The sequence below is a fragment of the Anastrepha obliqua genome, chromosome 4 (assembly GCF_027943255.1).
Source record: "Anastrepha obliqua isolate idAnaObli1 chromosome 4, idAnaObli1_1.0, whole genome shotgun sequence".
Classification (NCBI taxonomy): Eukaryota; Metazoa; Arthropoda; class Insecta; order Diptera; family Tephritidae; genus Anastrepha; species Anastrepha obliqua.
The window spans coordinates 42,793,405-42,807,720 of NC_072895.1; the positions used below are offsets into that span (position 1 = coordinate 42,793,405).

General features: G+C 35.4%; 2 protein-coding genes across 2 annotated transcripts; one reads left to right on the forward strand and one right to left on the reverse strand.

The window, feature by feature from the left end:
* Positions 1-7,153: 7,153 nt before the first annotated feature.
* Positions 7,154-13,815, forward strand: LOC129244491 (uncharacterized). Its single transcript, XM_054882136.1, has 6 exons — positions 7,154-8,166; positions 8,587-8,971; positions 12,540-12,671; positions 12,746-12,933; positions 13,019-13,205; positions 13,266-13,815. The coding sequence occupies exons 1-6, from the start codon at positions 7,244-7,246 to the stop codon at positions 13,455-13,457; spliced, it is 2,007 nt and encodes a 668-aa protein (XP_054738111.1). The 5' UTR covers positions 7,154-7,243; the 3' UTR covers positions 13,458-13,815.
* LOC129244489 (protein O-glucosyltransferase 2-like) lies at positions 9,108-12,213 on the reverse strand. The gene is made up of 4 exons (XM_054882135.1): positions 11,927-12,213; positions 10,937-11,852; positions 10,575-10,874; positions 9,108-10,101 (listed from the first exon to the last, which is right to left on the reverse strand). The coding sequence occupies exons 1-4, from the start codon at positions 12,109-12,111 to the stop codon at positions 9,988-9,990; spliced, it is 1,515 nt and encodes a 504-aa protein (XP_054738110.1). The 5' UTR covers positions 12,112-12,213; the 3' UTR covers positions 9,108-9,987.
* Positions 13,816-14,316: the final 501 nt, after the last annotated feature.

The following is a 14,316-nucleotide window of genomic DNA, read 5'->3' on the forward strand; positions in this document are numbered from 1 at the left end:
TCGTAATTACACCCTAACATCGTTCGTAGTCAAAAATTCGACCACTAAAAAATCCAATTGTAATTACAGTGAAGCCTCGATATAACGAATCTTAAAATGAAAAACTCAATGTAATAAAATATTGACTGAATCCGCTGAAAAAACCACGTTGTTGCGAAATATTGCATACAAAATTGCTCCATAGATATATAGAAGAAATTTTGAACATGAAGACCTTTGGAATATATGACGGATGAGTACCGTTATAAAAAGGCTCTATATAATGAAGTGTAGTGCGTTGAGTGCACATTGTCAGTCTTGTTTTATTTGTTGTCAAAATCAGTTATCCTGTGAAACGCAATTTGATTTCGCTAAGCGACAGTACTGCAATCAAAACACTCTAATTTTCGAGGTCAAGCAATACACATCGCATTATGTAATATATTTGAGAATTTGACATCTGTAGAAAAATCGATTGACTTTTTGATTCAAAATGAGTATAGACAAACTAAAGTTAAAGAAACTGTTTGAATTAATTAAATAATAATAATAAAATAATAATAAAAAAAGGAAAGCAGTGTATCCTTTGATCTAGAAAAAAAATGTATATAAGGAGCTTTGTTTTAGTTCAGCCTTTTTCATTGTATCGAAGTTTTAATATTCTATAGACAAAACGAAACTAAAGATATAACCAAGCACCAGTCAGCCTCTTCAACTTCGTCATATCGAGGTTTAACTGTAGTCCTTTTTATTCAAATTCAGTTTTGTCTTTAACTTTGTTTTCTTATATTTGTCTCTATCTCCATCTTTGTCTCTACTTTTATCCTGTTCTTTAGCTTTAGCTTATTTTTTTTGCTTTACCTTCACCTTTATCCTCACTTTTATTCTTATGTTTTTCCGCCTTTATATTTATTATTTCCCTTATCTACATATTTAGCTTTACCTTTCTTCTTCTATTATTATGTTATGTAATTTTATTTTCATATTTGCCTTTATACCTTTTTTTATCTGCATATTCACCTTTACCTTTACCCTTGTATTGATCATAACCAAAATCTTATTATTAAATCGCTGCGCAACACGTATCTTTAATTCAGTATAAATATTATAGCATACATTTAGGATGCATATATAAGTGCTTTCGTATTCGCAATAGTATTATTTTTTTATGATTTTTTCGCTTTGTATTAAATTACAATGATTTTAAATGTTTTTAATTTTCTTGCCTTCATTTTCAAAATACCTCTCGAATGGTATACCATTTATACTTCAAAAAAATAGTTTAGTCGTGAGAGAAATGTAATGTATCATACTTATACAATATATGATAAAGTGAAGTTCGTTTCTTAAGTCTTTAGTTTTGAGGAACATTTTTCAAATGATACAAATGTAAAACGTTCTGAGTTAAGCTTCTGGTTTTAAAGTAAGAGAGTCAAATTAATAAATTAAAAAAAAAAAATTTGCTCCCGTTGATATAATCAGTTTAATGTTAAGCAATATTTCCATTGCCAGTTTATTAATTACCTGTACCATGTATCCGGTTGATAAAGCGATTGTATTGGCATACCACACATAGTGTAGTATTGACGATTAGAAACACTAGTACTGAGTTTTGACTACGTAGACATATTCTAAGTGATCCCGCGTTAGCTATTTTCTGGGGCTAAATTTAGAATTTCCCGTTAAATATGCCTGCATTCACTTTAAAAATGATGCATAATGGGCCAAGATGCTATCGATGTTACTTATTAATATGATAAAACAACAATCAAGCCAAAACTCAACAACAACAATTAAACAAACAAAAAATTTAAAAAAATAAACACAAAAAACACGATTTCTTGGAACAAGATTTTATTGATATATTTCTTTGTTCTTTGATTAGTGTGTAGCACTACGATCATATGATGAAGAATCTTCCTCGCAAGACTCCTATTACGGGGAAAGAAATCGTAATTTCTGGCAGGGACCGAAAATAATCATTATCTTCAAATTTCAAAAGCTTCCTAATATCGTAGAACAATTTCGAATATATACCTACTGTATGTGCATATTTATTAGTGATCTGTATGAAGCTTTTGCGATTAAAAAATTTTTGAGCGATATCTATAAAATTTATCATTAAGATCAAATTTCGATTTTTAATTAATCGCTCAGAAATGAATAATCATACATACATACAGGGTGGGCCATAGAGCGTTTGCTTTTTGAACCACCTATTTTTTTGAGAATGGTAACACAAATGACATGTCAAATGTCAATGTCATAATTTACTTAAAAGTTTGACATTTACGAAATGGGACGCTATACGCTTGAACAAAATTGGGAAATATTGAAAACCTATTTCCAAAGTGGTGAGTCTTCTTCTTCTTTTCTGATTTTCACATCGGTGGCTACGTCAATAAGCAAAATTGTCGGATTTGGGGCTCAGAAAATTCACACGTTACTGTAGAGAAGCAAATGCATCCGCAACGAGTCACTGTTTGGTGCGGTTTTTGGTCTGGCGGCATCATCGGGCCATATTTTTTCGAAAATGAGCGAGGAGCCGCGGTTACAGTAAATGGCGAGCGTTACCGTGACATGCTCAAAGAGTTGTTTCCAAAAATTGAAGATGATGACATGGACGACATTTGGTTTCAACAGGACGGTGCAACTTGTCACACTGGCCAAGTTACACTCGAACTTTTGGCTAACGTTTTTGAAAACCGAATAATCAGCCGAAATTCCGATATCAATTGGCCGCCTCGGAGCTGTGATTTAAGCCCGTTGGACTATTTTTTGTGGGGAGCCGTTAAGGACTCCATTCATGAAACTGGAGCCCAAACAATCGAAAATGTGCTTAAAAATTGGGTTGATCGAATGGCCTACTGTAAAGCCAGTCGTGACAGTCATTTGAACGATATTATTTTTCACTCATAAATGACAATGTTCAATCTTCAAAATAAAAAAAGAGTTTGAAAAAATATTGATTAGTTTTTTTATAGCCGATTCAAAAAGCAAATTTTACATGGCCCACCTTATATATCGAGTTATATACATATATTTTTTTTAATAAAGTTTATTTTCTAGTTTTGTTTCTTCGCTCTGGAATAATAATTATTTTCTGAGTTGTTCTTTTTTGATCAATAATTAAATAAGTAAATAATCATTGTTTTTTAACCCTTTACTGCATGATATAATAATAAAAAAAAAAATTGTTTCATTCATTCAATTGGAAATAGCTTTATTTAATTATATAGAGACATACAAAAATAACGAATAAATTTTGTATTTTGGTTTTTACGAACCATACATAAAAACTAGTTGTAAAGTTGAACACCGGAAAAGTTATTATCCGCCAACACCATGAAAATATTTTAATATTTTTTTGCCAAAAAGTACTTACGTTTTACTCTGTCACCGTTGTATTTTTTTGTTTGTTTAATGAATCACTTGCACTTCAATTCTGCTTTTTCATCCACTTAACCAAAAGTGAGGTTTTTCGAAATGCCATAAAATCATAGAAATTTTTTTTTACGTTTTATTATTGCTAAATAATATGATTGATTAAAATAGTTTAAAATATTTTATAATACTTAATTTGAATCAAAACTGCAATACCATATATGGGCCCATATGTGGTAAAGGGTTAATTTTAAGTTTTTCATCAAAAATAATTATTATTTGTTTAATAAAATCTTTATTTTGATCGATAGTAAAATTCATTTCTTGAGCGAAAAATCAAAACGTCGCATCTCAACCAACATTAACTCACTCCTAACGGACTAACACAGCTCTGTTTATGCGCGACTCCTTGACGAAAAGCAAAATTAATATCTTCCGGAAGGTTCGTATTCCTTGTGACGTTTTCCTTCTCCTACGAATGTGACAATTGTGACTTCAAATTTGGACTATGAAAAGTGGTTTGAAGATTGCAGGAAGCGTTTGAATATGTGTCCTAACTTGGAAGCTACCTTGACGAAAATACAATAAATATTGATAAATTAAGTGTACTTATGGTAATGAGCGCACGAAACACCCCTTTTTGTCTCAAAAACCTGTATCTTTATATGTTTCGTTTCAAACTGAACTAAACTTTGTAATTTTGTATCCTAGAGAGTATTTTTGTAAATAGTTTCGCTCTTCACTTTTTACTCGTTCGCTTCGGCAGAAATTGTTGGATAGGTAACCCGTCTATTTAACTTTATAATGCTGATGACTGAACTTATAAATTGGCGATGAAGAAAGATTTTTTTCAGCGACATTTAGCCAGATTTTTATAATACAGCTTCACAAGCAATATCCGAAATTCATCTGATAGTCGGTCGGCATAGACAATAAAGTCGTTATAATTTAATAATTCCAGCATTGGAAACAGAATGTACTTCAAACAATTTGATACCTTTCCTTTACTATCCCATCCGCAATACAATACGGTGCCATGAGTGCAACGGTGAACGGAAACCCCTACTGCATCCATAATACAAAGCGGGGCCCGCTCATTTAGGGATATCCCACATTGCACGATAACTAACTTCGAAGGGATGCTGTTGGATTCTGAGCATTTAATGGCTATTAGAATAAATTATATATATTGTCCAAGCTTACCTTATCAACCTATTTCTCTAACATTACATAAATAAATCGAAAGTCATAAAATCATTTTATTTTAAAACTCTAAAACACTTTCAAAAATTGTAAATGACAAGAAAATGTAAATATTTGTGCTAAAACTGAAACAGTTTTTGTGTGTCGCCAAAACACGTCACAAAATGCCTTTCACTAGCAATTTGTAAAGATTTCCAATTGGCAACAAAGAACCAATAATTAAATGCTATAAAAAATAATAAGAGTCACATACTGCCCAGAGCAAGCAAACAAAGTTTAGAATAGTCACTTAACTGCTGAGCCTATTGGCCGACTAAAATGTTAGTGTGGACCATTTAAACTAAAATTTTGCCAACGCCGCTTCAGGCATCAGCTACGCACGCACTAATTACGGAGCTTGCCGCAAGATATTTGGGCGTATAGTAATTGGGGAATGTTAATTACAAAATATATTACAAACTCGAATGGCAATTTTCTGTGTGGAAATTTATTGTGGTACTTTATTTTCAATGGAATATTAATAGCAGTCATTACTGGAGTACGCAATTTCATATGCGTAGGTTCACACATATAGTACATAGGTATACAGGGTGTTCAAAAAAGAATGTAAAATTTTAGGATGGACCAAAAGAAGCTAAAAAGTCTGCATTAACTCAGGTCGGAAAACCAACGGTTTCGCAGATATGGCAAGTTAATAATTTTTTAGTTTGGATGGATTTCAGATTTGGGCTCTCGGAACTTCTCAAAAATCTTCCGAAATTTCTGTTTTGAAAATAATTATTCCACACGAACCCTAGAAAGTTGTCAATGGGATAACTCCAAGCATAAACGGGCTAATCTTAACCCTCAAGATGAGTGACAATCACCGCAAACGCAACCTAGCCTAATCTGGGAGCTGCTCTATCATTCAACTTGCGAAAACAGGAAAAACAGGAAACACAGCGGATTTTGTATGCTTGTGTTCAATGTTTTCTACGGACTTTCCTCTGCCTCTTCAAAGTCTGCTTTCTAATTTCCCCGAAACAACTCTAACTCCTGACACCCAGTACAGATTAACGCTGCTGTCGCATAGTCTTTTAGGAATCTTCGCCGTTCTTGAACACAATTTGAGCGGGCCATTACCACCCCAAAAGGTCTTGATCGCTACTTGACGGTCTAAATAGAAGAAGAGTTCTAAAGAAGTGAGGTCCCTAATGCTTGACACCTTCGCCGCAATATCAATTATAAGCTTATCTTAAAAAAAGTAGCAGGACGCAGACGCTAGATCTTGATCATTATTTTTTGAACAGAATCTTTTGGAATGCCGTCAGTCGCTTCTACCGGGAAAGCAAAGATTATTCACAAGTTTATTCCTCAAAATTGATATTATCGCCTTCAAGATGCTCCCCATTATTTGCAACGCATTTATGCCAGTGTTTGATCCAACTATCGAAACATTTCTGAAACTCTATTTTCGGTATAGCCATCAGAGGCTCCGATTTTTCCATTACCGTCGCCGTAGTGTTTTTTGACTCGATTAAACAGAAAACAATCGCAGGAAGCCATATTGGATGAATTCGATGGCTGTTGAAGGGTATTCGTTTCTTTCTTGATGCAAAATTCACAAGTTGTTTCCCCAAAATATCCTTCATTTGATTTAATTGTTTCACGTAAAAATTCGTGGTTTACAATACCGTTGTAAATCATAAAACCCGTGAGCATCGCTTTTTTTACTTACTCGCCTAATGCCTGGATTGCGTATCGTACTCATAACGTCTCGTCTCCAGTAACAATGATGAATGTTCGGCCTTAGAAATCATAAAATTCAGGTTCTTGGGACAACACTGTGAAAACCCAAATCGTTAACTACAATGTCTTTAACGGATCCATAAACAATACTCAAGTACTCTGACAGCTCTCTGATGGTTAATTTGCGTTTATTGGCCGACTTTTCTTTCAGTTTATTGATGCTTTTACCAGTTTTCGATGTCAAGGGCTTGCCACTGCGTACGTCATCCTCGATGGACTCACGATCTCTTCTGAAGCAGTCATGCCACTCGTTAATGGGTGTTTTCTTTAGAGTATCATTACCGAAACAGTCTTCCAACGTTCTCGCACCGTTTAATCAATTTTTAGCGCAAAATTTAATACAAGGCAAATTCAAATTCATTCCGTCTAGCAATTATTCACTACTGGCATCTTGGCGTCGCTTTAGAAGGACCCTTTAGTATTGTTGTAGTCCGTGAGGTTAAGCTTCCCACTTTTGGCTGTTGTTCGGTGGTTAACAGTGCTCGCATTGTTGAATACGAACCGAGGTTCAAAGGTTGTAAATCGATAATCTCTACAAATCTACTTCTAAATCTATAAAACAAATAGTATGACGTTCTTATTGACGAATAATTTGGAATATTTAGAATCTTAGAATAAAACACTAGGAACACCTCAAAGAAAATCACAAAAAAATTTATTGCATCCTTCCCACCGAGCTCCGCATTTCGGTAGTAAGGTTGATTACTATTACAAAAGCAACATTTGCAACAATTACCGCATAACGAACTTTCACTAAAACAAATTTATTTATTTTCTTTGCCTGTCTACTTGCAGAGAACAACAGCTTCTCAACATCTTCGAGGTAATAATCTCAACCCTCGAGGGCAAGCTGAAGCGCATCGACAGCCTCGACAAATCTGTCGAACATATGGTGAAGCGTATGGAAGCACTGGATAATCGTGTGGCGGACAATTTACTCAAAACCGACGCCGTCATCTCCAAACTTCGCACACTGGACAATAAAATCACCAACGATATACACGCCTCGTCCAATGATGGCAGCGGTAGTGGCGGGCGCTCGGCACGCATAGCCAATATGGCCACTGCAGAGCATCTAGATAATCGCCTACTGCTGCTGGATCAAAAGGTTAGCGATATCGATACCAAGCTTGAAGTGCTCAAAACACAAATCGATAATAATTTTCTACAAGTTGACGACATTAATGCGGAGGCGAGCGAGAAGAAACCGATCAGCATGAATGTTGTTGAGATAACGAAGGCTATGAATGCCGAAGTAATGAATCATGTGTCTACGGAATTAAATGAATTACGCGACACTACCGACAATATTGACAAGAAGCTACAATTTCACATCAATATTGTGTCGGAGAATGTGGGCCATATGTTGCGTATGGTGGGTGACATACACGAAGCCGTTGTGGATCATCAGGAACAATTGAATGCATTGAATGCCACTACAACGGCACTACCAATTATAAAGTCGAGTAAAATCGATGCGCTCGTAAAACAGATACGACCAATGGTATCGGTTTCGGAGAAAATGGACGAAGTATGGGACGTTGTTGTGGGCACAAAGTCATCGGTCATTAACGATTTGCTACCCAAATCGGATGCCTTACTGACGCAGACACAACGGCAGGAGCGTGCTATTGGCGAGATCCATCACGATCTGAAGGCGAAAACGAATCAAATCATCAACAATTTGGATATGGTTGAGAAACGTTTGAAGAAACAGGAAGATGATGTGCAACTATTGGCGCAACGACCAGTACCAGCTGAGCTGCTAATGGATCCCACTATCGATCGACTTGTCGAATATGATCCCAATCGGTAAGTATTCAATTATGAGGAACCAGTTTTTCAGTGCTCGTTTGGTTATGTTTTCCCGTTACACTAAATTTAAACGCCCAATTTTGCAGTCTTAAAGTTAGTTTAAAAATTCACCACAGTCAGAGTAGTACTGAAAAACTGACCTTAGCATGATACAAGGTGGCACAAAATTAATCACACTGTCGGAAGATTTATATTTTTTGCAAATGGCATCGCACGTACATCATATTTGGTACTTGTGAACTGAATAATTGCAGTATATTTACAAACACTCAAACTCATTTTTTTGATTTATTAAAATGGAAGTTACGCAAAACCAAAATTAGATGATTAATTTTGCGCCACCTTGTATATATTATTACTTGTATATTTGTTTAAGGTATAAATAAATTCGAATTATTCTCATTTGTTTACTGACAGTTACTCCGTCATTGATGAGTATCCCGAAACGAATATGCCCACCACACCAATCACTACAAGCGCAACAGGCACCTCAACTGTGCCACCCCCTACAGTAGCCGCTTCACTGAGCGCATATACCACATTCGCGACAACAACACCCAGCCCGTCATTAGCATCAGCCAGTCAACCTACTACGTCATCATTTACGGCGCAAATGGCTGCAAATGGAGGCGCTTCATCGGCGGCTATGTTAGCAGCGGTCTCATCGGCAGCCACAACAACATCAACCTCGGCAAAGCCACTATCACGTAAAGGCGGCATTATCTTTCCCAGCGTCAAGAATAAGCCTGCTGTGGTGAATTCGACATTTTCCACCGACATACTCACGCTGAAGGACATAAAGGTGAATTTGAATAATCACGAAAACAGTATTTTCTATATTGCACAGACACATACATACATTTAATTTTTTTTTATAATTTTTGTTCAACTTTTTGAGTACACTCAAGACAATATAAAATTTTGCTAATACATTTCATTTGCATATACATATATTTTTTTAAACTAAACAAAATTTAAGTACAACTTGGAATGCTTTAAGTTTTATACTCGTAAAAAAACTTTCTTAAAAAAGTATAAAATGTGTAAAAATGGCAATACAAATACGTTTGCATGTATATTTATTTGTTCAAAATTCAGTTCCTATAACCGAAAATCGAATGATAATACACGACGCGGATTTAAATACATTAATTGTGCAAGGCAGGCGTAGACATGCATTTATACTCATTGATATTATATATAAAAAAAGGATAAAAATACATTTAAGCAACTTGAATTTTAACTATGCTGTGAATTCCATTAAATTAAGAGACATTGAACACTTCTAATACTTGCGGATAGGCAGTTTTACGAAAATTTAATAGATTTCCGATATTTAACTAGTTTACGAGTTTAGCAGCATAAGGCGTTCCTCTAAGAACCCGGACACGCGCACTGACACTCCTCGTTATTTACCGGTGCTGCTGGACTAACGATCAGGAAACATTCCGCCTTGAAATTATTTACTTTATAAGCAACTTAAAAATCCAGTACATTTTCTATTTTTTAGCATTGAATAGTCAAACTTTTTCAAGCTCCTATACAATGAGTTCCTCTACGTTTAACTTAAAAGCTAAAGATTGTGATGTGAGATTTCTATTCATGCATTGAGTACTACTTGCAGACGGTGAAAAACGAAAAGCAGGACTATCGCGGGGATGCAGTTTGAAAACCCACAACCAATACATAGAAATAAATGAGTGCAAAAATAAAAAGTGAGAAAGTAAAAATGAAAAATGAGAATTTTAACGCTGAAAAAATTCAAAATAAGGAAAATAAATGTGTGCGAAGACCGCAGACGTGCACTTTAGTGAGTGTTTAAAGTTCATCTCTAGGATAAGGCGGCTCTTTGCAAGAGCAGGTGTAGACTTGGTCGACCTTCTCCATGCCAGGCAACACGGTAATGGGCGAGACAAGACGGGTGCTCCATTCCTAAATGAGTTAGATGACAAAAGTTATTTTTTTAATTAATGTACTGATTGTAAAAAAATATTACAAATTCTATGTTTTTGAACTCCCTATATTATTGTATATTCTCATAAAGGCTATACATTTTCTCTGTTTCTCAGATTTTCGGCTTTTCTTCTTTCAACATAATAAATATTTTAAAAGCCTTATGAAATACACCTAATTAACCCAAAAAATTCCCGTAAAAAGAGAATTAGGTGAAAACAAAATTAAAAAAATATTTTTAGAGTTGACTTAAGCAATTATTTCTTGCTTACAGATTATAATTCATTAAATAATATATTTATATTATACATAAGAAATAAATTATTAAACGGCGAGAGAAAAATCAACCTAGAGGAAAAGTCTCTGAGACTATTTTAAACGCTTCGTAAAATCTGACTCTACTTGCTTATTATATTGTTGTTGATATCAAAACAAAAATAGGATTTACTTACCTTGAACAATGCCATGTGATAACAATAAATGTTTTGTGGCATAAGATTTTGTTCTACAAATTTACGCGATTCGGCCACGATCTCACGCGCACGATCATCATTTTCTTTAGCCCACTGTAAGCGTTCAATCAAATCGCTTAAATCACGCTTGAATGGCACATATTGCTTGAAAGGCGTCAGTCTGCTGTAGAAGTGTTCGTAGAAGCCAGAATCTTGCTTGAATACCAACGAATCACTAGCCAACAAATAAGGAAAACGATAGGCGGCAACCACGCCATCCACATTCAATTGATATTTGTACTGTAGAATGCAAAAACAAAAGTATTGTAAGTCATTTTGCTTTATTTATTACATATACTTACCCGAAAGAATTCTAAAAATGATATATGCGGCACTTTAGGTCCATAAACGTCCTCCTCGTTACGGAAGAAAAAGAAATTTGTCAGTGATGCATTAATCAAGTCTGGGTGTTTGCGCGCCAACTCTATCAGTTCGAGTCTCTCACGCCGCGAATCTCTGCCACGCCAAAATGCCTTATTCTCTTTAATATCCCAAAGAAATTCGCTTTTTTGCACAGACAACATATCTAACGTAACACGTCCCATATTCTCTAAAGTGGACTCAGTTATATCGTATGTCGGCAGCACTATATCATATGAATCGTCACTGCCACACCATGAAAATATAGGATAGGGGCCAGAGGTACGTTGTTGGCCACCCTTCTTCGACAGCGGCCAATCGCCCAAATTTAAATAGAATTCCATATCCGGCAACATGACAACACGTCCCAATGCCAATAATGTAGCGTCCATGAACATTTTGAATCCAGTGTACTTGCCATAGCATTGACGCCATACTTGTTGCTGCTTCACCACATAATGACACAGCGATACACTCTCGGGTTGATTGTATCGTCGCAGTAAGTTCTCGCGTATAGCGCTAAAGTTTACACGTTTAAATGAGTGTAAGTCCCAAACGATTTGTTTGTCACTTAATGGTGCAGGACAACTATTGTGCAACATCCAAAGATTTAATTCTTGCGGACAGTAACACCGTTCCGAGTACACTTTGTTATATATGACATATGGTGATTGCGCCACATGAGAACCATTATAGCGCACTTCCAGCTCGACTTGATCACACCAGTCAGCTATGGTGTATCGCACAATCGAAGAACCATCGCCACGATCGATAAAATTCACATTCGAGCGGCATTTACCATGCGGCGAATTGCCTTTCACAGATACTTGAAAGTCCTGAGGAGGTGACTGCTCAAATCTGCAAAAATTCCAAACATTTTTTATACAAATTTAGGTGTCAACTTTCACTAATTATGCAAATATGTAACGCACTTGCGGCCTGTTTTGTCCACAGCGTGTATGAAGAAGTAACGCGCTGGTAAGACAACTTCATCCGGCTTCAATCCGGGCCCCCAAACCAAGGTTTTTTCAGCATCGACTATCCGCCTTTCGTCGATTGAGTAAACAAAACCGACTAGTGATAATATTGATAGCAGTAGAAAATTGAACCACAACATCACACGACTTTTCCTCCAACTAGTTTTGCAATGTATGCATTCGCATAAATTTTCCAAACAAATACCAAAATACCGCTGATAAGCAAAAATTGGCAATTGACGTTGGTGCTGCCAGATGGCACAAAAGTGGATGAAATCAGTGATTTTTTTATTTGAATGAGATTCAGTGATGACAAATTTGTACGCTTTTCTACGTTATTTCTCAATTGAACGCTAATTTGCGTATGTGACCATAACCGATTCCTATTTTACATTGAATAACTGTTATAACAGAAAAAACTAGCTCGGTATCACGGAGATAATACAACATATATGATTTTTTTATGTTTGGAATTTCATGTTATCATTATATATGGAATTATATTGCAAACTTTGGTTAAAATAATGTGTTTTCTAGTAATATTGTTTTAACTTGCAACTATTTTTAGGGGTTCTCTTGCGTGGATCTCCTTAACGCTGGCATGAGGCAATCGGGTGTGTTCTACTTGCAAATTCGTGGTACCACCTATTGGTTCTTGAAGGTCTTTTGCGAGCAAGAAGTATCTGATGGTGGCTGGACGGTAAAATCTGCTTGAGCATTGTCAATTCAAACATGAAAAGATGTCAACACCTTGCCTTCACTTTTCAATTTTAGGTCATACAAAGACGAGACGATTTTGGTGAGCCACGCGAAAACTTCAATCGTGATTGGGCTGACTATAAAAATGGATTCGGCGATCCCGCCAAGGAATTCTGGCTCGGTAATGAGAATATTTATATGCTAACGAATAATGAGGATTATGCGCTTCGCGTTGAGTTAGAAGACTTTGAAGGCAATAAGAGGTATTTGTGAATGTTCTTATCGTATCGTATCTTATCTTATAACGGTTGTATGCAATTAAAAAAAAATACTTTAAATTTGTTTAAGATATGCACAATATTCGCACTTTAAAATTCACTCTGAAGCTGATTACTATAAATTGGAAATCGATGGTTATGAGGGTAACGCTGGCGATTCACTAAATGATCCTTGGTACGGTTCGAACAATAGTCCCTTCTCAACCTACAATAGGGACAACGATCGTAGCTCACTGAATTGTGCTAGTATGCTGAAGGTGAATATATCTTCCTTGATTTAAATGAAAATTTTAAAACGTTTTCTATATAACTTGTAGGGCGGTTGGTGGTGGAAGTCTTGCGGTCGTGGTCTAAATGGTCTATACTTACATGATCCACAAGATTTGACAGCACGACAAGGTATCGTCTGGTTCCGTTGGCGCGGATGGGACTACACACTAAAGAAGGCCACTATGATGATTCGTCCTCGCGCACCCCAGCCAATGGGCAGTACCGTGTCGGCGTCATAAGCATTGAGCGACTTGCGAACCTACTTGGAGGCGTTAAGTTGTAAACAAAAAAAAAAACAACTGTTTTTAATCACCTAAAATCAACCGCAAACAAGTTTCAAATGAAATATTTTTAAAAGCAGAGCGGCATTTAAAAACGAAACTTTTTTCATGTAGGCAGACATTTTCGAATTGAAATATCCTGCACTGTGAAAATAAAGCGGAAGTACGATATTTGGGCCGAAATATTACACGCACACATGCATACATACAAAATATCCATATACATTTACACGTCCATAAAAACTTGCATATGAAATGTAGTTTTACTTCATTTTCGGGTTGATTTTTATTTTCGAAATTTTTTAAATTTTTCGTTGATAGCCAATTATATATGTATACGTTTACATCCTTATTTGTTATTTGTTTTACAGATATTAACTTATTTTATCATACATATTGCATATATATACATATGTACATTATATTCGTACATGCATAGATTCATATTTGTAAACCACACATAAATACATTTTTTTATATTGGAAATTATTTGATTGTTAACACAACAATTGCCAAAACTCATCAACGCATCGGACTTTGAACGAAATTCTATGCATGGAATTCTTATTGTAACGAATATCGTACAAAATAACTGACTTCTGTTTGTCTCGTTAACGGTATTCAAAATAAAAAGAAGTAAATTGGCCGGTTATGTGACAATATTTTGCCTATCATTATCATGTACACATAAATTTTAGTTACTTTGAAGCATATGCAAATCAAAATCATATGTACAATTACATATATAAGTGAATACAAACTATCTTCTTTATTTAATTGCATTATCTTACGGCAAAGCATAGTTTTTTACTAAAAT